The sequence below is a fragment of the Eubalaena glacialis genome, chromosome 11, assembly GCF_028564815.1.
Source record: "Eubalaena glacialis isolate mEubGla1 chromosome 11, mEubGla1.1.hap2.+ XY, whole genome shotgun sequence".
NCBI classification, from domain to species: domain Eukaryota; kingdom Metazoa; phylum Chordata; class Mammalia; order Artiodactyla; family Balaenidae; genus Eubalaena; species Eubalaena glacialis.
This window is the reverse complement of record NC_083726.1, coordinates 7,450,113-7,477,967: the sequence shown is the minus strand read 5'-3', so window position 1 is coordinate 7,477,967 and position 27,855 is coordinate 7,450,113. Positions and strand designations below refer to the sequence as shown.

Below are 27,855 nucleotides of genomic sequence, written 5' to 3'. Positions count from 1 at the left end.
TCCCCTTGGTTGACAGGTTTGTCTCAGAGGCGGAGTTATTCGTGGCTGTCCGAAGCTTCCTCCTGTCTCTGCAGGACCAGGGTGAATGCCCTCCACTGGTGGTCTTCAGAGCTTCCATTTATCTACTTGCAATCTGCCAGAACAAAGACGGTGCACTAGATGAGGTATGGACCAAAGTGCCTGGGGCTTTTCTTCCTCCTCCTGCACCTCTGTACATCACAGTTCCTTGGGAGACTATGATGATGTATATATAGAGAAGGGTGGGTGGCAGAGAGAGAGAGAGTGTGTGTTGGGGGAGTGGGGGAAGATAGAGTGCTGATATATACATAGCCCTTGTAACTTAGCCAATTCTCTCAACAGTACTGGGAGGCAGAGATTATTAGTTCCATTTTATAGATAAGAAAATCAAGATTTAGGTTAAAGTATTGATAACTTTTGCTAGGTCACACAGTTAATTGATGGCGTAACCAGGACTCCAGCTCAGACTTGACCAACTCCCAAGGCTCTTGTCTTAGTACCACCTCTGTTTTATACAGGAGGAAAGAGGTGTGAGGTGTCTCCAGGTAACAGTTTATCAAACAAAGTGTGTTGCCGGCACCCAGATCATTGTTAACCAGGCTGGTCTTGGATTGCTTTGAAGGTGGTTATATGTTACAAGTTTTCTCTCTCTAGCTTCTTTATAAACTCTCAGGGGTGGAGGACTATGTCTGATTCATCACTGGATCTCTCACCTTTTCCACTGAAAATTGCTTTTATTCCTTAGATGTGGACTCTTCAACCTCAAATTAAGGATTCTCTTCCTTCAGTGACTATTAATTTTGCCTTTTTTTAAATTACTATTGGGGCAAATGTGACATGAGCAGACCTGGTTTAATTTGAATGGAATCAGGAAGGTATAGTAGAAGTGCAAGTGTTCTCAAGTAAGACAGATGTAGGTATATAATGTCCCATTGTCTCTCTTTTTGTGATATTAGCAGACGCTGGTGATCATTCCCTAGATCCTTTAATTCATTAGGGATTGCAAAATACAATATCCTAATTCTTTCATTCTCTCTTTGTTTATTAACTGGACTATTTGTATAAAAAGAAACTTCTCTCACCAACTATTCAGTTACTCTGAATGGTAGATTGTACAGGAAGCATAGGGTGAATGTTTGATTCTTTCCCTTTAATTACCAGTTTTCAAAAAAAATGAGTTGGTTGCCTAGCACTCTCTAAAAGTGACCAAAGAGATTTTTTTAGTATCATTATGAGCTCATCGATTTAAAAATATTTGATGGTTTCAATCCACTATATTATCCTTTTGAGGATCAAATCGTCCTATCTTTGGCCAGTGGGAGCCTATTCAAGGTTGCTCCTAAGTCCTTTTGACACAACCTTAGTAATCTTTGACAGAGTTTGAGTTTTCTTTTCTTTTTTTTTTAATAAATTTATTTATTTATTATTTTTATTTTTGGCTGCTGCACGCGGACTTTCTCTAGTTGCAGCGAGCGGGGGCTACTCTTCCTTGCGGTGCGCGGGCTTCTCGTTGTGGTGTGCGGGCTTCTCATTGCGGTGCTTCTCTTGTTGCCGAGCATGGCCTCTAGGTGCGCCGGCTTCAGTAGTTGTGGCACATGGGCTCTGGAGTGCAGGCTCAGTAGTTGTGGTGCACAGGCTTAGTTGCTCCACGGCATGTGGGATCTTCCCAGACCAGGGCTTGAACCCGTGTCCCCTGCATTGGCAGGCGGATTCTTAACCACTGCACCACCAGGGAAGCCTGAGTTTGAGTTTTCTAGTATCACAAGATGCTTCAGGCGTTCCTGCTCTCCCATCCTGTCTTGATCCTACCCAGTTAGGCTTTCACTCTTACCATATCCCTGAAAATGCACTTGTCAAAGTCACCAATAACAGATACATGGCTAAAGCCAATAGTCAGTATTTTAGTCATCATCTTACTTGACCTATCAACAACATCTCTTTTCTTTGAAACACTGCTTTTACTTAGCATCTAGAATACTGGGTATTCCTAGTTTTCCTCCTACTTCTCTGGCAGTTATGTCTCAGTGTCTTTTGCTGATTCTCTTTTATCGCCTTGACCTCTAAATGTTGTAGTACCCCAGGACTCAGTCTGTGACTGCTTTTCTTTTTTCTCTAAACTTACTGCTTTGATGATCTCATACAGTCTCATGGTTTAATTCATGGCTGGATTAAACAAGATCACTCTGGCCACTAGGACAATATAACAGAGGAGTACAAGGGTGAGGGTGCAGAAACCAGTTAGGAGGCTACAGCAATAATGTAGGCAAGAGATAGTGGAGTAGGTGGTGAAAATCGTCAGCTTCTGGATATATTTTGAAGTTGGTGCCATAGGATCTCTTGATGTACCAGTGTGAAGTATGAGAATAAGAGAAAATAAAAGGATGTTTTCAAAGATTTTGGTTCTCATGAGGGTCAAAGAATTGTTGGATTGAAATACTAGAGGGAGTGAGCTGGAAAGATAGGAGGGGTGGTGGTAAAATGGAATGCTTGAAATTGGGATTATTTGGGAGGGTGCAGTTCTTCGTAATCACAAGGTCCAGATACATGACCGTGGGAATGAATGGCTGAGGCAGGTAGAGGAGATTAAAAGAAGGAAGTAAGAGAATTTAGAGGCCAAGGTTTTCGAACTAAGGAAGTGGGAGTGAAAATAGCCTCCCTTGAGAGACTGTAGGCAAAACAGGTTTTTGGCAGAGAATCAAAGCAGCAAGGTGAAGGGAATATTCAAAGAGGTACAGGACATAGGGAATTTGCTGATAACTGTGAGTGAGTTCTAGAGGGCACGTGGAAGGGTTGTGGAGCTGTGTAAGAGTGGGAGATGGGATCTGAAGAGGGCATGTCCTGAGCCATATGGGGGTGACCTGAAATTTCTGGGCTTTCTGAGGTGACTGATGTAAATGGGGGAGAAGGACACAATAGGAATAGTCCTGATGGCTTCAAGACTAATAATCGTGGCAAGACTGGTTCTTGGGGGCCATCTCTTCCCATCTACCAGTGGGTGTGGAGACTTAGAAAGTACTTTATGGAGGAGCTCCAGATTTCCCCTCTTAGGTGTGAATCCATAAATGATATATAACATTGTTTTGCATTTTAAAAATTCTTATATAAATATATAAATGGCAATATACAGTCACAACTTGTTTTTTTTTACTTCATTTTTGTTTTTCTATTTTTATTTATTTATCCAGGTTTTTTAAAAATTGTAAAATACGCAAACATAAAATTTACTATCTTAACCATTTTTAGTGTACAGTAATGGTATTATGTACATTAATATTGTTGTGCAACTGTCTCACCACCATCTATCTCCAGAAATCTTTTCATCTTGCAAAACTGAAACTCTATACCCATTAAACAATAACTCCCCTATGTGCATTGACCACTTATCATGTGCCAGGTGCCAGGTGCCATGTGGGTCCCTGTCAGGGTTGAGGTGAATCAAACAAACTCCCTGCCCTCAGGGAGCACCAGCTTGACAAGAGAGACAAAAAGATCTCCTACAAGGCAGGGAACAGCTGCAGTGCTTCCTGGAGCTGGAGGACTATTGAGAGCTATGAAAGCACAAGGAGCAAGAGGTTGTGTCCGATTGTGGCATCAGAGAGGCTTTGTGGAGGAGATGGTGGTAATGAAGGGAGAACTTTCAGGCTGAGAGTAGAGCAAGATTTAAGATACAGAAGTGGGGAGTTACCCAGTCTATCCATTCAAGGAAGGAAGCCTAGTTTAGTGTGGCTTGGCTAGGTCATGTGGGAGACAGAGTGGAAAGAAGCTGGGAGGTAGACCTAAGTCTTTAACAACATGCTCGAAAAGGAAATTAAGAAAACAATTCCATTTACAATAGCATTAAGAAATTAAATATATAGGAATATATTTAACAAAAGAAGTGCAAGGACTTGATCACTGAAAATCACAAAACATTATTGAAAGAATTTAAAGAATACATAACTAAATAGAAAGACGTCCTATGTTCATGAATCAGAAGACTTAATAGCCAGTTATAAGATAAATAAGTGCTGGGGATGTAATGTACAGCATGATGACTACAGCTAACAATGTTGTTTTGTATATTTGAAAGTTGCTAAGAAAGTAGATCTTAAAAATTTTCATCACAAGGAAAAAACTTTTGTAATTATGTGAGGTGATGGATGTTGACTAAACTTATTGTGGTAATCATTTCACAATATATACATTTATCAGATCATTATGTTGTACTCCTTAAACTTATACAATGTTATACATCAATTATATCTCAATAAAATTAGGAAAAAAGAAGACAATGGTGTTCAAATGGCAATACTCCCCAAATTGATCTATAGATTCAACATAATCTTGATCAAAATCCCTGTTGCCTTCTCTTTTTTTTTTTTTTAAGATTTAATTTTATTAATTTTTGGCTGCGTTGGGTCTTCATTGTTGCGCACAGGATTTCTCTAGTTGCAGCAGGCATACTCTTTGTTACGGTGCGCGGGGGCTCTTCTCATTGCGGTGGCTTCTCTTGTTGCGGAGCATGGCCTCTCGGCATGCGGGCTTCAGTAGTTCTGGCACGCAGGCACGCCACCAGGGGAGTCCCTGACTTCTCTTTTTTTGTCCAGAAATGGGCAAGTTGATCCTAAAATTTATATGGAAATGCAAGGGACCCAAAATAGCCAAAACAATCTTGAAAAAGAAGCACAAGGGCTTTCCTGGTGGCACAGTGGTTAAGAATCCGCCTGCCAATGCAGGGGACACGGGTTCGATCCCTGGTCCGGGAAGATCCCACATGCCTCAGAGCAACTAAGCCCTTGTGCCACAACTACTGAGCCTGCGCTCTAGAGCCCGTGCACCACAACTACTGAGCCAGCGTGCCACAACTACTGAAGCCCGCGCACCTAGAGCCCTTGCTCTGCAACAAGAGAAGCCACTGCAGTGAGAAGCCAGCACACCGCAACGAGGAGTAGCCCCCACTCGCCGCAACTAGAGAAAGCCCGCGTACAGCAACGAAGACCCAACACAGCCAAAGAAATTAATAAATTTTAAAAAAAAGCACAAGGTTGGAGGACTCACACTTCTTAATTTAAACTTACTACAAAAATAGAGTAATCAGACAGTGTGGTTCTGGTATATGTCTAGGTTAGACAACCAGATCAATGGAATAGAACTAAGAGTCCAAAAATAAACCCATATATTTTTAAAAGGATACCAAGACAATTCAGTGGGGAAAGAATAGCCTTTTTAATAAATGGTGTTGGGACAGCTGGATATCCACAAGCAACAGAATGAAGTTAGACCCTTACCTCATACCATACCCAAAAAATAAATCAAAATAGATCAAAGACCCAAATAAAGAGTGAAAACTATAAACTATAAAATTCTTAGAATAACATGTTAAGGAATTTGAGCTTTGTAATATGTGCAATGGGAAGAGATAGGTTTTTGAGGGTTAATAAATGATTCAAAACACCTGCCATTTGCTTTCTCTGTGCCAGGCCGTATGCCAAGTGCACAGATTAATCTGCCGCAGTCCCTGCCCTCAAGCATCTCAAGTCTAGTGTGGGAGGTAGACAAGTACACGCTGACAATTATGATACACTGTGGTATCATTATAGAGCTGGGTTTCTCAGCCATGGCACTATTAACATTTTGCACAGTATAACTCTTTTCTGTGGGAGGCTGTCCTGTGCATTGTAGGATATTTAGTGGGATCCTGCTCTCTCCTACTAGATGCCAGTAGCACTCTCCCAATCAAGACAATCAAAAATGTCTGTAAACATTTTAAAATGTCCTCTGAGGAGCAAAATCACCCCCAGTTGAGGACCACTGTTATAAGGTAAGCACAGTGAGGTTTTCTTTTCACTAGAGGGTGCTGGGATGAGCCAGTGTAGATATCCCGGAGCACCGAGAAGCCAGTACATTTTTCCCAGTTATGTCTTGGCTGTCTATGTTTGTTGGGAATTGGAGTCTCTTGAGTCTTCTGCAGGGTGTATTTAGCCCCTTTCTTCTTTGCCTCCAGGCTGTGGTTGGCGCCATCAGAAAATTACTAGAGGGCATCCTGGACCTGCACCTAGTCTACACCCACCACCCCCTCGTGCTCAGGTTATTCCTGTTGTATCCAGAGCTGATGAGTAGGTTTGGGCACCGTGTCCTGGAACTTTGGTTCTACTGGGAAGAGAGCATCTGTGAGGAGCTGGATGATGTCGCCTCTGCTGGGCAGCCCACCCTTCCCGCCAGCTTAGCAGCCCTGTTTCATGTGCTCAGAAGCAGCCCCAGCACCCTGCTCATTTTGCTAGTAGGTGACCACTTGCTCATTTCTACATTCAGAGATGGTGGGCCCTCTCTCTCTGGGAGCTGGTTTATTGAGGTCAGGAGGCACCCGCAGCTGCTTCTGCCTGCCTCTGGACTTATCACTGTTTCCATGTGAGTAGGAGGTCCTTTCGGCTGGCAGGTGCCTGGTTTCTGTAAGTCTACCCTTTCTTAAGTCTGATGGAGGTCTGCTCACTGAGAGATATGTGCCTCTCTAATCCCCAGGGGATATACCTATGAAATGCTGACCTCAGTCACCATTCCCTCTCGCCTCCCTGTCTTCTCTTAAGCATATTCCGTTAACAAGGGTTTGATGTCATAGGGGACCCCTGGGGCATATAGATGAAGATGTCTGATAGCAGAGGGACTCAGCCTCTTTTCTACCATAACTCTCAGGATAATGTTACATGTGCAACACCATCCCTTAGCCATACCCAGAATTTTTTTGTCATGAGTTTATTGCGTATTCCAATGCTTTTTTTATGAAGTAAGACATTCCTATAATTTCTATCAGGTACATCAGTTAGATAAGTAGGCTGCCTGCTGTCTGCAGTTTCTAACACACTGACTTTAATTCCATCTTTTTTTCCTCATTATTATAGAGATGACTGCTATAATTTATATATATATTTTAAAAAGGAAATTATTTACACATTTGACAGTTTGTATTTAGTGACCAGTTACTAGTTTTAGGTCCCAAACTGAGCACACTAGCATATGAGACACTCTTTTTAGAACCCCTGCCTTCAATGCCAGTTCACTTACTTGGCCCCCCGCCCCTTAGTCCTGGAAGAATGACATAGCCCTTTTGAGAAGAGGGGGTGTTCCTTTGATATTCTTATCATCAACAAACATGATTCCCTGACTTTATTGGAGTGCCTGTGGTGGAAATAACACCTGCATATTATATATCTCACATCCTTAGGTACCTACATCTGTCTGTATTCACGTTCTCATGTACACACTCCCCACTCAGACTTAAATCTTCACCTTCTTCCCTGAGATCTGTCGTCTTGTGAAATCACACACGTGTTGGCTTGATAGGGGCCACATTCATGCTTTGGCTCAAATTCTTCCTTGGAGGAGGAAGAAAAGAGAAGAAGGAACGGGTTAAAAATAAACCATTAGTGCATAGGGAAAGAAGAAAAGATGGGATGCCAGGCAGAGTAGCAATGGATAGAGCTAAGATACTGGATTTTCTTTGCCAGGTAATGTATTCAGGGTCAATTCCTCACACATAACAGGTACTTATAAATCTTTGCTGACCTGTTGAGTTAGGGGTCTGAACAGATCTAAGTCTCTCAAAAAAGAAAAATTCAGATCTTCTGAGAAAGATACTAATCATGGTATCTTATTTTTTTCTTTTTAAACAGATGAAGAAATAGGTTTAGAGAGATTTGTCCAAGGTCACAAGAGCTGAGATTAAAACCCAGATTTTGACTCCCTAATGTTCTTTCCAGTAAACTCAGCTAAATTCAGTGTTTAATCTAATGGGAGAGCTGTTTGTTTGAGCACTAGGGATATAGGGATGAATTTCACCTAGTCCCTGCCCCATGGGCCAGTGAGGGACTCAGACACAACAAACCACTAACAACTGGAAGATGAAGGCTTCTCTGAGCTTCGGTTTCCTCACATGCATAAGGGAGGTAACATGGGGATAAATGAAAGAATATATAGGAACACTTGTGATATGCTGTACACGGTAGACTATCATTCACTGATTATTGACTGACTCTGAACCAGATAAAGAATGTTAATCTCACAGAGGCTTATTGAATTGCCAGGGTCATATAGCTAATAAAGATCATGACCATGACTGGAGCCTAAATTAATGAGTTTTTCACTAAATTAGATCCTAGAAACATCAGTGGTAAGAAAAAATAGCAAGGAACAGCTTTGTTGTTTGTTCATGTATATATAATTCCTACCATTTCTCCCCAGCTTCTAGCCACACAAAATATGTGTTGGTACCAATTTCTGTTTTTGATATGTGTAATTAACAGCTGAAAACAAAGCTGTTAATTGCCACTCTTATCAACAGGTGGTCTTTCATGTAGGTTGTTTATATGTAAAAAACAGAAGCTCTGTTTGTTCCCTGCTTGGCCACATCCCTCTGGTCGGTCCAGTCCCAGAGAGTTCTGGACAGCGCTGGACAGGAGAGACTTCGGAGTGGGCCATGCTCCACCCAGAGCCTTCCCACTGACCCATATGGTGGGGTGCACTCCTTCCCCTGGCATTCACCATGGCTGCCAAATGCTAAGTAGCCCCCTTCCTTTTGCACTGTTAACATTTACTAACACAGGTTTCTAAGGAACCAGCTCTGGCAGTCAGGCAGCCGTGTGCCAGTGAAGGAGTAGGACTGGGAAACTGGTTTGACCTTGGGCAAATCACACCTCATCTGGGCTTTAGCCTCATACTCTGTAAAGTAAAAAAGGTTGGTGGAAATGAACCTCTAGCCCTCTCATTCTGAGATCCTCTTCTTCCAGAGATGTTTTCTGAGTCCCTACAAGGTAACAAAAATGAAGCCAATCTCATCTCTGCCCTTCATTAAATCTTTAGTGTAGTAGAATTTACAATGCCACTGCTTTCTTGATAGGCAAACTACTTAATCTGTTCCAGTTTGCTCATTTGAAAAATCGGGGTGCACCTACCTGGAAGAGTTATCATGAAGATACAGATAATGTATAAACAAACATATAACTACAGTTTAAACACAGCACAGTACCTGACATTATCAGGCCCTAATTGAGCGATTGCTATTGATAATGTCAACAAAAATTAATCAATAGTCAATCTAAGAAAGAAATGGAAAATTTTATTTGAGCCAACCTGCGGATTATAACCCAGGAGACAGTCTTTCAGAAAGCTCTGAGGGAAATTCCCTGGCGGTCCAGTGGTTAGGACTCTGTGCTTCCACTGCAGGGGGAAAGGGTTCGATCCCTAGTTGGGGAACTAAGGTCCTGCAAGCCACGTGCTGTGGCAAAAAAAAAAAAGGAAAGCTCTGAGGACTGTTCTGCCTGTAAGAGGTCAAAGCACAGTGATATAAGTTTTTGAGACAAATGGTTAAATGACGTGTTATTGACAGTTTACACAATCCAGATCTACATGTACAAAGCAAGTAGTGGGTCACAGGTCATGGTGGCTCCTTACAAGATTAAGAAGGAAATTATCGCCTAAGGAGTTGTGTGTTGTGACCCTTGACGAGATTAAGAAAGAATGTTGTCTCCTAAGGAGGTCTGGTTAATGCAGATGCACAGTATACGCCAAAGGGGAGGGAGGAGGCCCAAACGAGTAGAAAAAAATTTTGTTAATTTTTCTTACCTTGCCATAAAATATGAATTATTTCATCAATATTATAGTTGTTTCTCTGGCAGCTGTGGAGGTTTTTAAAGAGCCAAGCCCAGACACCCCTGTGCTACCCAGTGATCAGCCCATCTGGATTTGTCTAGCCAGTTGCCCTGTAATCATGTCTCTCTGTGTGTCAGAAGCTGTCTTCCCTGGAAAGGGAGTCTGTGTGTAACCTTGGTTTCATGACACCCAGCCCTAACTGGCCTGTCCAACGGAATTGGCTTGTTTGAGCTGGAAGGTGCCAGGAGCTATCAGTAGGATAGCCTCTGGTGTGGCTTCTGCTGGCTTTGCCTTTAACATATACTCATTAAAATAACTCTGAAAGCAAATAAAAAGCAATGTTCTTTGCCACCGTCTGAAACCAAGGCCTTTACACCTTGGGGCAGAAATAGCCAGATGCCATGGCGGAGACAGGGCCTGATCTGGTCCTTGCTTCCCTTCCTGTGCCCTGAATCTGTCCTAACCCATCCTCTGCCTGCCCTGTGACATCTCCATCCCCCGCCCCCTTCTCCCTTAAGGCACACTCAGGTCCCCTGTTCTGAAATAACCTCTTCTTGACCCTGTAATTCCATTTACAAGAGAGAGGCATCCCGGAAAGTAGAAAGAGCTCTGGGCTTGGAGTTAGGAGACCCGTATTCAAATCCTAATTGTGCCGCTTACTAGCCTACATGAACTTTGCCACATCACATAATCTCTCTGAGCCTCCATTTTCTCCTACTTAGGATAGACTTATTTGACAGGATGATGCATGGTAGGTGCTGAGTGAGTGCTTCTTTCCCCAGGCTCTGTGACACCATCATTTGGGGCCCTTCCCCAGCTCCTCTCTTATTCACTGTCCACCTGTCTCTAACCATAATGCCCTCTGAGCTCTGGCTTCCTTCTCTCCTGCTCAGGACCTCATCTATTCCAGTCCAGTGGACACAGCCCGCAAGGTACTGATCGTCCTGAGGACCTTTTTGAGGAGGAATGAGGATGTCCAAGTGGGCGGTCTCATCCGAGGCCACTTCCTGCTGATCCTACAGCATCTGCTGGTGGAACATGGGTCCTCCCCATCAGGAGGTCAGTCTGCAGCTGCTGGGGGCATGTATTGACCTGAAGGTCAGACAGAAGTGGCATCTCTGCCCTGATGAGGTCTGCTCTAGGAGAGAAAATCAGAGTTTTCCATGCAAAAGAAAAGTCAGACCAGTGGGGCATCAAACTAAACTTTATCTCCTTCCTCTCATTGGAGAGTGGGTGCTCAACATATTTGGTTTGTGTGTGGTTTGAGTGTGCTCATGTTTAATGTCTGCATGGGTGAGAGTGTTTGATGTATGCATGTATGTCCCCACCCTGGCCAGCATGTGCTCAGAGCTGTTTGTCATAGGAATGGCAGCCTCCAGTTGGGAAGAAACAAGGGGTAAATATAGAGGAGGTCAGGGAGGCAGCAGCAGCCAGCAGGGGGTGGGGAGGGGGTGGATCTGTGATGTATTGGAAGCTCCTGGTGAGATCCAAAAGGATGGTTTCTAAATCTGGAATGGGACTCCCTGGAGTCAAGGAAGCTTGATATTTGGTACAGTATGAAGACACTGAAAGACTGGGATTGGTCTGTTTACTCTTAGAAAGTTGAATTTTTAAATTAAATTTCAAAGCAATTAAGAGGAAGTAGGTAGAGAGCTGTGGCTCACTTGGTCCAGTTCTGATTGAGGACGGCGGTTTGGAGGTATGTTTAAGGGTATCTAGAAGAGCTGAATCCTTCTTTTTCAGGGAAGGACAAGCCACAACTAACTGATAATAGTGTTTGAGAGCCATGAGATTTCTTGGAAACACATAGTGGAATGACTGTGAGCACTGGATTGAGATTTGGGTTCAAGTCCTGGCCCTGGCCCTGAGGCTGTGGGGTCTTGGAGATGTCACTCAGCCTCTCTGGGCCTCAGTTTTCTTAACTGCAAAATAGGAATAACAATCCTTACTTCACATGATTTTTAAGATGATTAAGTGAAATAATGAATTCCTGGTACCCAACCCAGAGCTGGCACTCAGTACGTCAGTTGCCCCTCTTCTAAATGAAGAAGGAAAAAGACAGGAAATAGGGGTAAATCCCAACAAACTATTTACTGCTGGTGGGTCGTGGGTGCTTGTCCGACCTTAGGGTGATCTGATGGTCAATCCCCCTGACCAGCTCTCCTTGTTTCTCACAGCCTCGGGGAACCTGCCTTTGCTGCTGAGCCTCCTCTCCTTAGTGCAGCTGAGGAATGAGTCAGAGCAAGAACTGGACAGCATGGCCATGAAGCTCCTTCACCAAGGTGCTCTGGCTGCTTGGGACAGTGCCTGAGGGCCTGGGGCTGGGCGTGCTGTGGGTGTGCTCTCAGTAGTGCTGGCCTTGTTCCTTTCTTCCACCCTTTCATCTTTTTGGAAGAAGCTAGTGGGTCAGTCTACTCCTGTGGGCTTCTTTTTTTTTTTTTTTTTTGGAGGAGAGAGAGGTTTATTGCAGGGCCGTGCAAGGAGAATGGGGACTCATGCCCCCAAACCCCGAACTCCCTGAAGGGTTTCAGCAAGGCATTTTTAAAGGCAAGGTGAGGGAGGAGGGTTGCAGGGTATGCAATCAGCTCGTGCACAGTTCCCTGATTGGTTGATCTCCTGTGGGCTTCTTGATAAAGGACCTTCCAGATCTTTCTCTGCTCATTCTCTGGGAATGTTTGGAAAATCAAAAAAAAAAAAAAAAAAAAAAAAATCATTGTGACAAGCTCCAGAATCAGGAATGCCTGGGTCTGTTCTCAGCTTAGTCACTAATTATGCAACCTTGGGCAGTAACCTAGCCTCTATGAGCCTTTGGTTCCTCATAGGTAAAATAATAGTGCGTACCTGATTTACGGCTGATACAAAAATAACCATAGATGTAATATGCCACAGGATGCTTGGCACAGAGTAGGCCTTCATTGGGTACAATCCATGTATCTTCATTTTTCCTGGCACAAGCTTAGTTTTCCACCTCACCCCACAGCTGACTCAGGATCTGATGATCCAGTCACAGTTCTCTAGGCCTCTTTTCTACCCATACTCCAAACCTCTCAGGACCTTTTATTGCTCATTAATGCGGTCACTAGTTCATAGGCAGTACTCTCAGGAAGATTTGTTGAGGCAAGGTTGAAATTAATAGGAGAAATGGTGTGTCTTCAGTACCTGTGGACTGTCAGGTCCTCTGGCCACAGGTGAGGATGGTTTTTTTCCCTGCCTGGAGCCCAAGGCTCCTCATGAGAAGATCAGTGTCCAGCTCAAAAAGAGCCTCCAGGCCTGACCTGGAGCTGGTCATCACCTGCCTATCTTATCAGGTTAAGGGTGATGCTCAGCTGGGAGGGAGGTCTGTGTGTGACAAAAACAGCCATCAAAAGGGCCTCTAGGGAATGGACTTGAGGACATGGGGAGGGGGAAGGGTAAGCTGGGACAAAGTGAGAGAGTGGCATGGACATATATACACTACCAAATGTAAAATAGATAGCTAGTGGGAAGCAGCCACATAGCACAGGGAGATCAGCTTGGTGCTTTGTGACCACCTAGAGGGGTGGGATAGGGAGGGTGGGAGGAAGATGCAAGAGGGAGGAGATATGGGGATATATGTATATGTATAGCTGATTCACTTTGTTATAAAGCAGAAACTAACACACCATTGTAAAGAATTATACTCCAGTAAAGATGTTAAAAAAAAAAAGCAGTAATCTAAAAAAAAAAAAAAAAGGGGGGGGGCCTCTAGGGAATTCCCTGGTTGTCCAGTGATTAGGGCTCCGCAGTTCCACTGCAGGGGGCATGGGTTTGATCCCTGGTTGGGGAACTAAGATCCCACAAGCCATACAGTGTGGCCAAATAAATAAATAGAAAGGGCCTCTAACAGGGAGAAATAACAGCCTGAAACATACATGTGAAATGAATATACATTTATGTATAACCCTTGAGTACTTTTATTTGAGAGCATTGAGGGTAGAGGACTGTAGTTCACGGGTGAGGGTATGGTTGGGGGGCCTGCTTGTCTGGTTGACCACAAGCCAAGTAAAGTCAAGTGTGCTGTGGCTGCCAAAAAAGTGAATGGTGGGGCAGACAGCAGAAGCAAGAAGAACTACAGTCCTTCAGCCTGTGGATCAAAACCCACATTCACAGAAAGATAGACAAGATGAAAAGGCAGAGGGCTATGTACCAGATGAAGGAACAAGATAAAACCCCAGAAAAACAACTAAATGAAGTGGAGATAGGCAACCTTCCAGAAAAAGAATTCAGAATAATGATAGTGAAGATGATCCAGGACCTTGGAAAAAGAATGGAGGCAAAGATCGAGAAGATGCAAGAAATGTTTAACAAAGACCTAGAAGAATTAAAGAACAAACAAACAGATGAACAATACAATAACTGAAATGAAAACTACACTAGAAGGAATCAATAGCAGAATAACTGAGGCAGAAGAATGGATAAGTGACCTGGAAGACAGAATGGTGGAATTCACTGCCATGGAACAGAATAAAGAAAAAAGAATGAAAAGAAATGAAGACAGCCTAAGAGACCTCTGGGACAACATTAAATGCAACAACATTCGCATTATAGGGGTCCCAGAAGGAGAAGAGAGAGAGAAAGGACCCGAGAAAATATTTGAAGAGATTTTAGTCGAAAACTTCCCTAACATGGGAAAGGAAATAGCCACCCAAGTCCAGGAAACACAGAGAGTCCCATACAGGATAAACCCAAGGAGAAACACGCTGAGACACATCGTAATCAAATTGGCAAAAATTAAAGACAAAGAAAAATTATTGAAAGCAGCAAGGGAAAAACAACAAATAGCATACAAGGGAACTCCCATAAGGTTAACAGCTGATTTCTCAGCAGAAACTCTACAAGCCAGAAGGGAGTGGCATGATATACTTAATAAACTGATGAAAGGAAAGAACCTAAAACCAAGATTACTCTACCCAGCAAGGATCTCATTCAGATTTGATGGAGAAATCAAAAGCTTTACAGACAAGCAAAAGCTAAGAGAATTCAGCACCACCAAACCAGCTCTACAACAAATGCTAAAGGAACTTCTCTAACTGGGAAACACAAGAGAAGAAAAGGACCTACAAAAACAAACCCAAAACAATTAAGAAAATGGTCATAGGAACATACATATTGATAATTACCTTAAATGTGAATGGATTAAATGCTCCAACCAAAAGACACAGGCTTGCTGAATACAAAAACAAGACCCATATATATGCTGTCTACAAGAGACCCACTTCAGACCTAGGGACACATACAGACTGAAAGTGAGGGGATGGAAAAAGATATTCCATGCAAATGGAAATCAAAAGAAAGCTGGAGTAGCAATACTCATATCCAATAAAATACACTTTAAAATAAAGAATGTTACAAGAGACAAGGAAGGACACTACATAATGATCAGGGGATCAATCCAAGAAGAAGATACAACAATTATAAATATATATGCACCCAACATAGGAGCACTTCGATGCATAAGGCAACTACTAACAGCTATAAAAGAGGAAATGGACAGTAACACAATAATAGTGGGGGACTTTAACACCTCACTTACACCAATGGACAGATCATCCAAAATGAAAATAAATAAGGAAACAGAAGCTTTAAATGACACAATAGACCAGATAGATTTAATTGATATTTATAGGACATTCCATCCAAAAACAGCAGATTACCCTTTCTTCTCAAGTGTGCATGGAACATTCTCCAGGATAGATCACACCTTGGGTCACAAATCAAGCCTCAGTAAATTTAAGAAAAGTGAAATCATATCAAGCATCTTTTCTGACCACAACGCTATGAGATTAGAAATCAATTACAGGGAAAAAAAGTAAAAAACACAAACACATGGAGGCTAGACAATACATTACTAAATAACCAAGAGATCACTGAAGAAATCAAAGAGGAAATCAAAAAATACCTAGAGACAAATGACAATGAAAACACGACGATCCAAAACCTATGGGATGCAGCAAAAGCAGTTCTAAGAGGGAAGTTTATAGCTATACAAGCCTACCTCAAGAAACAAGAAAAATCAACAATCTAACCTTACACCTAAAGGAACTAGAGAAAGAAGAACAAACAAAACCCAAAGTTAGCAGAAGGAAAGAAATCATAAAGATCAGAGCAGAAATAAGTGAAATAGAAACAAAGAAAACAATAGCAAAGATCAATACAACTAAAAGCTGGTTCTTTGAGAAGATAAACAAAATTGATAAACCATTAGCCAGACTCATCAAGAAAAAGAGGGAGAGGACTCAAATCAATAAAATTAGAAATGAAAAAGGAGAAGTTACAACAGACACCGCAGAAATACAAAGCATCCTAGGAGACTACTACAAGCAACTCTATGCCAATAAAATGGACAACCTGGAAGAAATGGACAAATTCTTAGAAAGGTATAACCTTCCAAGACTGAACCAGGAAGAAATAGAAAATATGAACAGACCAATCACAAGTAATGAAATTGAAAATGTGATTAAACATCTTCCAACAAACAAAAGTCCAGGACCAGATGGCTTCACAGGTGAATTCTATCAAACATTTAGAGAAGAGCTAACACCCATCCTTCTCAAACTCTTCCAAAAAATTGCAGAGGAAGGAACACTCCCAAACTCATTCTATGAGGCCATCATCACCCTGATACCAAAACCAGATAAAGATACTACAAAAGAAGAAAATTACAGACCGATATCACTGATGAATATAGATGCAAAAATCCTCAACAAAGTACTAGCAAACAGAATCCAACAACACATTAAAAGGATCATACACCATGATCAAGTGGGATTTATCCCAGGGATGCAAGGATTCTTCAATATACGCAAATCAATCAATGTGATACACCATATTCACAAATTGAAGAATAAAAACCATATGATCATCTCAATAGATGCAGAAAAAGCTTTTGACAAAATTCAACACCCATTTATGATAAAAACTCTCCAGAAAGTGGGCATAGAGGGAACCTACCTCAACATAATAAAGGCCATATATGACAAACCCACAGCAAACATCAGTCTCAATGATGAAAAACTGAAAGCATTTCCTCTAAGATCAGGAACAAGACAAGGATGTCCACTGTCACCACTATTATTCAACATAGTTTTGGAAGTCCTAGCCACGGCAATCAGAGAAGAAAAAGAAATAAAAGGAATACAAATTGGAAAAGAAGAAGTAAAACTGTCCCTATTTGCAGATGACATGATACTATACGTAGAGAATCCTAAAAATGCCATCAGAAAACTACTAGAGCTAATCAATGAATTTGGTAAAGTTGCAGGATACAAAATTAATGCACAGAAATCTCTTGCATTCCTATACACTAATGATGAAAAATCTGAAAGAGAAATTAAGGAAACACTCCCATTTACCATTGCAACAAAAAGAATAAAATACCTAGGAATAAACCTACCTAGGGAGACAAAAGACCTGTATGCAGAAAACTATAAGACACTGATGAAAGAAATTAAAGATGATACCAACAGATGGAGAGATACACCATGTTCTTGGATTGGAAGAATCAATATTGTCAAAATGACTATACTACCCAAAGCAATCTACAGATTCAATGCAATCCCTATCAAATTACCAATGGCATTTTTTACGGAACTAGAAGAAAAAATCTTAAAATTTGTATGGAGACACAAAAGACCCCGAATAGCCAAAGCAGTCTTGAGGGGAAAAAATGGAGCTGGAGGAATCAGACTCCCTGACTTCAGACTATACTACAAAGCTACAGTAATCAAGACAATATGGTACTGGCACAAAAACAGAAACATAGATCAATGGAACAAGATAGAAAGCCCAGAGATAAACCCACGCACCTATGGTCAACTAATCTATGACAAAGGAGGCAAGGATATACAATGGAGAAAAGACAGTCTCTTCAATAAGTGGTGCTGGGAAAACTGGACAGCTACATGTAAAAGAATGAAATTAGAACACTCCCTAACACCATACACAAAAATAAACTCAAAATGGATTAGAGACCTAAATGTAAGACCGGCACTATAAAACTCTTAGAGGAAAACATAGGAAGAACACTCTTTGACATAAATCACAGCAAGATCTTTTTTGATCCACTTCCTAGAGTAATGGAAATAAAAACAAAAATAAACAAATGGGACCTAATGAAACTTCAAAGCTTTTGCACAGCAAAGGAAACCATAAACAAGATGAAAAGACAACCCTCAGAATGGGAGAAAATATTTGCAAACGAATCAGCGGACAAAGGATTAATCTCCAAAATATATAAACAGCTCATGCAACTCAATATTAAACAAAAAACCCCATCCAAAAATGGGCAGAAGACCTAAATAGACATTTCTCCGAAGAAGACATACAGATGGCCAAGAAGCACATGAAAAGCTGCTCAACATCACTAATTATTAGAGAAATGCAAATCAAAACTACAATGAGGTATCACCTCACACCAGTTAGAATGGGCATCATCAGAAAATCTACAAACAACAAATGCTGGAGAGGGTGTGGAGAAAAGGGAACCCTCTTGCACTGTTGGTGGGAATGTAAATTGATACAGCCACTATGGAGAACAGTATGGAGGTTCCTTAAAAAACTAAAAATAGAATTACCGTATGATCCAGCAATCCCACTACTGGGCATATACCCAGAGAAAACCATAATTCAAAAAGACACATGTACCCCAATGTTCATTGCAGCACTATTTACAATAGCCAGGTCATGGAAGCAACCTAAATGCCCATCAACAGACGAATGGGTAAAGTAGATGTGGTACATATATACAATGGAATATTACTCAGCCATAAAAAGGAACGAAATTGGGTCATTTGTTGAGACGTGGATGGATCTAGAGACTGTCACACAGAGTGAAGTAAGTCAGAAAGAGAAAAACAAATATCGTATATTAATGCATGTATGTGGAACCTAGAAAAATGGTACAGATGAACTGGTTTGCAGGGCATAAGTTGAGACACAGATGTAGAGAACAAACATATGGACACTAAGGGGGGAAAGCCGCAGAGGGGTGGGATGGTGGTGTGATGAGTTGGGCGATTGGAATTGACATGTATACACTGATGTGTATAAAATTGATGACCAATAAGAACCTGCTGTATAAAAAAATAAATAAAATTAAAAAATTTAAAAAAAGAAAAACTAATACTAAACTTTCTTTGGGTTATTTGTATGGAAATATGTTAATATAAATGTTTCAGACATTACATGAAATTCCTAAAAATCTTATGTGTTCTGGTATAATGTTATAAGTCATCATTCTAGTTATTATTTTAAAATGTATATCTCAGAAATAACTAAATTTCCTTGTCAATTGCATTATTATGAACTTTCATCAAATCTTTAACTGTGGTCATTTTTAAGTCTTTTGTCATTTACAGACAGTTCTGGGTGTACTCTGATGCTTTTGCAAAAATGTTCCTGTAAAAGGGTTTCATCTTCAAGGAATTCATAGAAAAGACTCTGACAAGTACAGGTTTCTGGTAACCGACTATACTGCTGAACTGAATGAATACGCATTTTCAGAACTCTAATGGAAAACTGATGAATTCATAAAAGTGCTAACAAAAGATCAAGATGAAAAAAAATTAATTACATGGGACTGAGTGAACTGATGAGGATGATTATAATTTTTGTGACTTTCTGTTTGAATTAAAAAAAAAAAAAGGGAATGGAGACTTAGGTAGGTTTCATATCTAGGATGGTGGGGGGCGGGGGAGCAAGGAGTGGTAATTCCCAAGAGGAAAGGGATGTGCTCTGTAGATGTCTACTCTACAGTGTAGTAGCTGCTCTGCTGAGGGCTGGCAGAGCATGAAGAGGCGTTTAATCTTGACTTGAGAGATTAAGGCTTCATGAGGAAGGTGAACTTTGAGCTGAATCTTGATTGCTGAATAGGAGGAAAGGAGTTAGCCAGATGGAGGTGGTGTGAGAGAGAGAATACGGCAAGTTTAGGGAACTGCACGTTGACGGTTACAGAGCTCCCCTGTGAAGGTGGTGAGTGCCCTGTTGCTGGAAGAATTCAGAGACTGGATCTTCTTTTTGCTGATGGTGGCAGGTTGGCCTATGTGACCTCTGCAGACTCTCCAACCTGGAGTCTGTGCTGGCATGAGCGCTGTCATAGGATGCCTTTTGACCACCTACACTTGTGCAGTCTGTTCTAATGTGCAGCTGTGGTCTGCTTGCCTGATGTTTGTTCAGATGGAGGGTGTGAACATATCTTCGGGTTTGCCACTGTTTCTTTTCATTGGCCGTAATATCAGGGGTGCTTAGTTTGTGCTTGGTCCCCAAGACTGACATCTGAAATTAGCCAGTTGAGGCCCACTAGCTGTAAGAAGTGTGAGTGCTGGTGTGTGCTAAAGCCATGGAGTTCTGAGCATTGGGGCTCCAGGGCACTCTCATCTCTTGCAGTGAGCAAGCTGTGTGGGAAATGCAGTCCCACTGACACAGACATCCTGCAGCCCTCCTTCAACTTCCTGTATTGGAGCCTTCATCAGACCACGCTGGGCAGTCAGAAAAGAGGTGCTGGGGCCCGGGCTGGCATAGTGAAGAGGAAGGGTGCTGGGCAGTGTCTATGGCCCTTGCTGCCCTCAGTTTTTCCATCTTAAAAAAAATAAAAAAGGGGTGTGTGTGGCTGGATCGGATGGTCCTAAGGTCCTTTCTGGTTCCAGTAACCTGTGGTTCCGAAATGAAACTTAGAGCCTTAAGCTGATCCTTTTGTTCATTCACCATGTGTGTGAAGCACCCATCGGGTGCTAACTAAACACCACCTGCCCTGCCCCACCCTCTACAGCTGCTGCAGTGCTCCTTAGCAGCACGGCCCTGATAGGGCTTCTAGAGAAGACGCTGGCCCTCACCTGGGCTGAGGAGGGCTCTCCCAGGACCGAGCTCCTCTGCTCCGCCTGGCTGCTCACTGCCTCCTTCTCTGCCCAGCAGCACGATGGCAATCTGCAGGTTAGTTTCTAACCCCTGTAGCTTTGGCGCATGGGTGGCACTCCAAGGAGTGACAAGATCTTGAGTTCTGATCCCAGATCTGTGGGATTATTAGTTGTGTAACCTTGGCAAGGTATTTAACTCTCTGAGCTTCAGTTTCCTTGCCTACAAAACAGGGAAAAAACATTCAAGGCTGTTGTCAAGTTGGTTTACATTAATCCATTTAGCACACATGGATCACCTGCATGCCAGGCTGTATTCTAGGCACAGAGGAATAAAAAATGAATACAGTATATACCCCACACTTGGGGAACTTGTGTTGTAATCTTTAAGCAAAGCCCTGAAAGGTAAGCAAGACTGTGCCAGGCAAAAATGTGGGGGAAGGGCGCTCCAGGCAAAGAGAATGATATGAGCACAGGCCTGAAGCTGCACAGATTTAAGACTTGGTATATATATTTGAAGAGTGGTGAGGTACTGCGTGGCTGGAGTGTAGGGAATGGACTGTCAGACTGGACAAGAAGGCAGAATCCAGCGGGTGACCTTGAAGTTGTGGGTGGCAAGCTGTGAGTGCCATACATGTGTAAGCTGTCATGTGACTGTTTGAGAAGGTGATGCAGGGAACAGGAGAGCCATGGACATATCCATAGAACACCCCGTTTCCTCTCAGCCCCTCCCTCTTGTACGACCTTGTCATCCTAGTGCCCTGCATGAGCTCCTCTGTGGGCTGCTTCACATTCAGGTGCTTCCTCCCTAAGGCTGGCTGCCCCTAGTGGACAGAAACCATCTCCTAGCCTTTGAGGTATCCTCGCACTGTGCCCAGCCTTGTGCCAATCTAATGCCAGGCACACACTCATTTGTGTAGAAGTGAAGTGAGTATTCAAGTTTGGCCTCTAGGGTTTCAGTAAGCTGTGGCACATCTACGCTATAGCAGATCCTCAGGTAGTTGCCAATGGGGTTGATTTGGGACAGGAACCTCTCCTACTTTTCTATGTGAGGCTATTGGGCCCACCCTTACCCCTGCAGTCACCTGCCTGGATGGAAGCCTGCACCTTGTCGTTGGTTCTGCCCTGGCCCTCAGCTCATAACTAGCCAATTACGTAACTACCTCTACTCTAAGTCCTCCCCTCTGCCCTAGTTCAGGCCTGATCATTCATCCTCACCACTAACATGGCCTGTTCACAATCTTCTGGCCTCCAGCCTCTCCCTTGCTCCACCTCTCCTATCCCTGTGGCCACGGTCTGTCCACACTTCCCCTCTGCTCACTCTCCTTCAGCAGCCTTTTTGTTCTCCTTATGGCTGCTGAGACCCTACCAGGCCTCTCTGCAGCCTTACTTTCTGCCTTTCTACCCTCCTTTCCTGTCTTCTGACCAAGTGTTTGCTCTTCTCCCAGTCAACTGTGCTCTTTCACATCTCAGTACTTTTTTTGTTTGTTTCTGGTTGATTTTTAATAGCTGTTATTTTTAGGACAGTTTTAGATTTACAAAAAAATTGAGCAGATAGCACAGAGTTCCCATATAACCTCCACACACAGCTTCCTCTATTTACATCTTAGATTAGTATTGCATCTCCATACCTTTGTACAAGTTGGTTCTTCTGCCTGGAACCTGCCAATTCCACCAGCTAACAAGCATTTTTTTTTTTTTTTTTTTTTTTGTCTGCGTTGGGTCTTTGTTGCTGCGCGCCGGCTTTCTCTAGTTGCAGCTAGTGGGGGCTACTCTTCATTGTGGTGCGCAGGCTTCTCATTGCGGTGGCTTCTCTTGTTGCGGAGCACGGGCTCTAGGGCACGCAGGCTTCAGTAGTTGTAGCACGTGGGCTCAGTAGTTGTGGCTCGCGGGCTCTAGGGTGCAGGCTCAGTAGTTGTGGTGCATGGGCCTAGTTGCTCCGTGGCATGTGGGATCTTCCCAGACTAGGGCTCGAACCTGTGTCCCCTGCATTGGTAGGCGGATTCTTAACCACTGCACCACAAGGGAAGCCCTAACAAGCATTTTTGAGGAATTGCTTTGTGCCAAGCACTTGTAGATCCAAGTAGAGGAAAAGCTGCCTTCAGGCAGCTTATGTTCTGGGTAAGGAGAGCAGAGAGACTCACAGCTTTGAACCTGTCACCCAAACTAACCCCTCAGTATGGTCATTGCTTTGACATTAAGGAGCACATTCACGATGCTGATCCTCAGCTGTTCTTCACGATAGCTCTGGAGGCAGTGAAAGCAGGTGGCACTGTTCCCATTTCATAGGTGAAGGAAGTAAGGCAGGCTGAGAGAAGTGCAGTGCGGTGACTTGCCCACGGCCATACAGCTGGCAAGTTGCAGAGCCAGGATTTTGATTCCGGGCCATCGGACTCCAGATCTGACTTAGGTGGTTGGTGGGCTGAAGAGGAGACTGACCCACAGCTAAGGCTGGGAAAGACTCCCTGGTGCAGGAGCTCTCTGAGGTTGGGGGAAATTTGGGAGAAGCAGGGTTCTCCAGGTCTGGGCTTGATTTTCCTCCTCAAGCTCCTGAATCCAGGATTGGTGAGGCTCACAAGACTCTGTGTGGCCTCTGTCCTTCTGGATGCAGCGGGTATGTGTAGGGGGGGTAAAAGACATATTGTAGCAGGTGGTTTTCTGCCCAAGCTCCCAGAATGTGGGGGTTATCCCTTTACCCTCTGCCCTGCCAGGTTCATCGGACACTGTCTGTGGAACTGGACCAAGTATTGAAGGCCCTCAGCTTTCCGAAGAAAAAGGCTGCACTGCTCTCAGGTGTGGGACCAAGGGCCTCTAGCAGGAGAAGAAAAACCTTTCCCCTAGATTCTGAGATGAGACCACCCCACCCAGACCAGCCCGTGGTCACCCCATTATTATCCCCATTGTCCTCCCCCTGTGACAGAGCTGGTGGGGAGTTGGGGAATGAGGCAAGAACTGGGTGTAAGGAGTTTTCTACTTTCAGCTGCCATCTTACGCTTCCTGCGGACAGCCCTGCAACAAAGCTTTTCCTCTGCCCTGGTTACCCTGCTGCCCTCAGGGGCCCAGCCACCGCCAGCCCCTGAGGACACTGTCCTAGCTCCACTGGGAACATCACAAGTGCTGTCCCTGGTCATCGGACTGCAGAACCTCCTGGTTCAGGTAAGGCCTTTGTGGAGTGGGACCCTGGCAGTGGAGCCTGCTTCTCCCAGGATGACAGCAGGAAGGGGTGGCTGCCTGTCAAGATCCTGGTATTCCCACCAAGGCCTAGAGAGAGGATTGACTGGTTTTAAAGTTACAGTGACAGAAATGAAACTCAAATTGTCTCATAACTGAGAAGTCCAGGGGTCAAAACTGGCTTCAGGCACAGCTGGGATCCCAGAGGCTCAGACAGTGTCATCAGAACTCTGTCTCCATCTCTTGGCTCTGCATTCCTCTGTCAGCTTTATTCTCATGGGATGGTAGGATGACCAGCAGCAGCTCCTGGCTTATGTCCTTCCAGCAGAAAGAAAGTTTCTCTTTCCTAGTAGTCCCCAGAATTGAGTCTCATTAGCCTGGCTTGGTAATGTGGCAGTCACTATGCTCAAAACATGGGATGCTCTGATTGACCTGGCTTGGGTGAGTGTCCTCTCCTGGAGGCTGCGGCATATGGTCAGCTCTCCCTAACTCACATGGACTCAACATAAGAGAGGAATGGTTCTGCAAGAGAAAACTGTTCTTAGAAGAAGGAGGAATGGATCCTGGACAAGCAAAAACATTAGATGTCCACCTCAGAGGGGAAAACTGTTCTTAGAAGGAGGAGGAATGGATCCTGGACAAGCAAAAACAGTAGATGTCCACCTCAGAGGGGTTTGTGTTTTACAGCTTAGAGGATTCTTGGAGATCATTGTTTATCCAGCGATCACATACTGTGAAGGGTGGTGGGGGCATGGAGATCGATCAGATTCCCGCCTTTGAGAAGTTAACAGTTTCAGGGGGCGGTGGATGGTGCCATGTGGATAAGAGGTGCTAACACAGAGTGGGCAGTGCTGGGTTGAAGGGAAGCGCTGCACAGTGGGGGCACAGGGCGTACATTACAGGCTGGTGTAGGGTGACTGTGAGGCTGGCTGTCAGAGAAGGCTTTCTGGGGGAGGTGCTTGAGCTGGGCTGGAAATATCAAGTGACTTGTCCTAGGTCCCCGAGGGTAGGGGGCATCAGAGATCGGATTGATCTTGATGGCAGCACAATTTTGTTCTCTGATATGGACTCATTCCCTGTCCCTGGCCCTCTGGCCCGTTCCCACCCATGATTCCCTGAGACTTTCTTCTCTTTCAAGGAGCTTATTGTCTGTTATTTTCAAATATGAGCTGGTCACTGTAGGGTGACCAAGGTCCCAGGTGTTTATGCTGTTTTAGTTAGACCTGGACTCTCTTTTCCTGCTCCTTAAAGCTTGCCCAAGACCGACGGTCACAGATCCACATGGTCTGGTCTGATGGCAAGGCATCATGGGCAAGAAGAGGGAGGTGGGGGCAACCAGCAAATGAGTGAGAGGAGTTGCAGAGACTTCCTCGGGGGAGGGGCGGGGCCTTGATTCGAATGGTCTCCACTGGCCGCCCAGATAATGACAGACATATTTGATACAGCTGTTGATTGTGGGAGGTTATGTTCAAGGATTGATCCCCACTGGGCCTGTGCACAGGTTGGGGGAAGTGGGGAAATGTGAGGATGTAGAGAATGCTCCAGAAGTGGGCCCTGTGCGGGCTGTGCGGATGCCGAGTCTTGTCCTGCCAGCACATCTATTCAAAGGCTTTGTGCTCTTCATGGATCAAACCTCTATCACATATAGCACTTACCTCTCTCTGTTGTGAGTTCCCATTTTCATATCGGTCTTCCCCAGGCTGTGAGCTCCTCAAAGGTAGGGACTGTGTCTGATTAATCTTTGTGTCTCCTTCCCCTTGTGGGTTCAAATCCAGTTGGGAAATCAGGAATCAAATGAGAACCAAAGCATCAGCTTTATTGCTGATAAACACCATAGTAGAATGTAGCTGGGACTTAAGGTCAGAACGGGCTTTTTTTTAGTCTGGGATTTTTCAAACATACAGCAAAGATGAAAGAATTTTACAGTGAACACTCATATACCCACCATGTACATTCTACCATTAACATTTTACTATGCTTGCTTTATCATATCTTATCCAAAAGGATTTTTTAACTACCCTCCTTCCCCTGGGCCAGACCAGGAGCCCATAGGCAGGTAAATTGTGTTCGCATTTCCATAATGTCCATGTTGGACACTTAGCCAGCTGGCCAAGATCTTAAGAGTTTGAGTTCATGGGAGCATGACCTTTAATACCTTAGTCCTGCCCTGATGGCTCAGTAGGTGTTAAGCTAGCATCTCACTTGTTAGATAAATCTCTCGTTGGGTGAGGAGGAGCCAGTTAGAGGTGGGAGGAAGGGCAAATGCTTTCTCTTTAATGTTTCTGAAAGGGCTGAAGTTCCTGTTTTAATATTCAGAACATAGAGAGGGGGAAAATGATTCCCTTACACTCACTACCCAGCATAAAGCCTCCCACAGAACTGGCATTCAGTAATGTTTGTTGAATGAGTGAATGAGGATGCAGAAATGAATATGATGCCGTTTCAGCCATTTAAGCACTCACAGATTGTAGGAAACACAAGAAATTATAATTAATGGCAAAATGACCTATTATTTGAATCAAGGAAGGCTCCACAGGAGAGGCTGCATTTGAACTGGCTAATCTTGGGTACCTGGGAAAAGGGTGGAAGTGCCCACTGGTTAAGAGTTAATTTTAGATTGGAGAAGGAGAAAGGGCACAAGGCTTAGGATTTGTTTCTAGACCTGCCACCTACCACCCAGGTGTCCTCAGGTCAAGTATTTTCTCTCTGGGCCTCAGTTCTCTCAGCTGTAAAATGAGGTTAGTGAGTTAGCTCAACCACTTCAAACTGTAGGTCTTAAAGACCTTAGGGATCCTGTGAAGGAGACTTAGAGGTTGTTAAAGAGCGAGAGTGTTTCCCCTATTTTACCTTTCACTAAGATATTCACCATTTAAAAAAAATATATAACAGAATTATTTTATTATAGGATCTTAGTAGAATCTTAAACAGTGGGAAGAATATTTATCCTATGATTTACCTGTATAGTATAAATACATAAATAAACAAGTCATTGCCTGGGATTAATTTCCAACTGATTTTTTTTTTTTTCCTTCAGTATAGTCACCACTTTTTGAGTGTTAACTCTGTGCCAAGCACTGGTTAAACCCTCTGTATGCATTGCTCATCTTACCCTCTCGGCAGCCCAAGTAATTTTTTTTTTTTTTTAATTATTAGCACCTTTTAATTATTATTTATTTATTTATTTATTTGGCTGTGTTGGGTCTTCGTTTCTGTGTGAGGGCTTCCTCTAGCTGTGGCAAGCAGGGGCCACTCCTCATCACGGTGCACGGGCCTCTCACTATCGTGGCCTCTCTTGTTGCGGAGCACAGGCTCCAGACGCGCAGGCTCAGTAGTTGTGGCTCACGGGCCTAGTTGCTCCGCGGCATGTGGGATCTTCCCAGACCAGGGCGCGAACCCGTGTCCCCTGCATTAGCAGGCAGATTCTCAACCACTGTGCCACCAGGGAAGCCCCCAAGTAATCTTTTTATCCCCACTTAGCAAAATCAAGTAACCTTGGCCAGGATCACACAGATGGTAAGTGACCAAGCAAGGCTTCAAACCCAAGTCTGCCCCATACCTTAACCTCCAGGTTGCTGCCTTCCAAAGAATAGCATGAGGAGAGCATAGGATTTTTGTGGTTGTTGTTAGTTTGTTTTTACATTTTAAAAAATCAGTTTTATTGAGATATAACTTACATGCAATAAAATTCACTGATTTTAAGTGTACAACTAGATGAGTTTTGACAAACATACAGAGATTTGTAAACACCACCACAATCCCGGTATAGATTTCCATCACCACAAAAAGTTCCCTTGGTCCCCTGTTTAGTCAGTCCCCTCTCCCCCTCCCTGACCCTTGGAAAACACTGATCTGCTTTCTGGCACTACAGTTTTACCATTTCTAGAATTCCATATAAATGAAATCATACAGTATGTGGTCTTACGTGTCTATCTTCTTTCACTTAGCTTACTGCTTTTGAGATTCATTTATATTGTTGTGTGTTATCAGTACTTCATTTCTTTTTATTGGTGAGTAGTAGCCCATTATGTGGCTATTCCACAATTTGTTGATCTACTCACCTACCGCTAGATATTTGGGACTTCCAGATTTTTGGCTATCGTGAATAAAGACTGAAGTACAAGTCTTTGTGAATATCCATTTTTATTTCTCTTGGATAAATACCTAGGAGTGGGATTGCTGG

The 27,855-nt window shown here is 43.5% G+C and overlaps 1 protein-coding gene across 1 annotated transcript in view; it reads left to right on the top strand.

Annotated features, from left to right (window-relative positions):
- MEI1 (meiotic double-stranded break formation protein 1) overlaps positions 1 to 27,855 on the top strand; it is a 65,779-nt gene that overhangs the window by 33,440 nt on the left and 4,484 nt on the right. The window contains exons 19-26 of the mRNA XM_061205107.1: positions 17 to 164; positions 6,002 to 6,277; positions 10,533 to 10,698; positions 11,817 to 11,921; positions 20,041 to 20,151; positions 20,423 to 20,583; positions 23,216 to 23,297; positions 23,485 to 23,660. Coding sequence (XP_061061090.1) covers positions 17 to 164; positions 6,002 to 6,277; positions 10,533 to 10,698; positions 11,817 to 11,921; positions 20,041 to 20,151; positions 20,423 to 20,583; positions 23,216 to 23,297; positions 23,485 to 23,660 — 1,225 coding nt within the window. The remainder of the gene's footprint in view (positions 1 to 16; positions 165 to 6,001; positions 6,278 to 10,532; positions 10,699 to 11,816; positions 11,922 to 20,040; positions 20,152 to 20,422; positions 20,584 to 23,215; positions 23,298 to 23,484; positions 23,661 to 27,855) is intronic.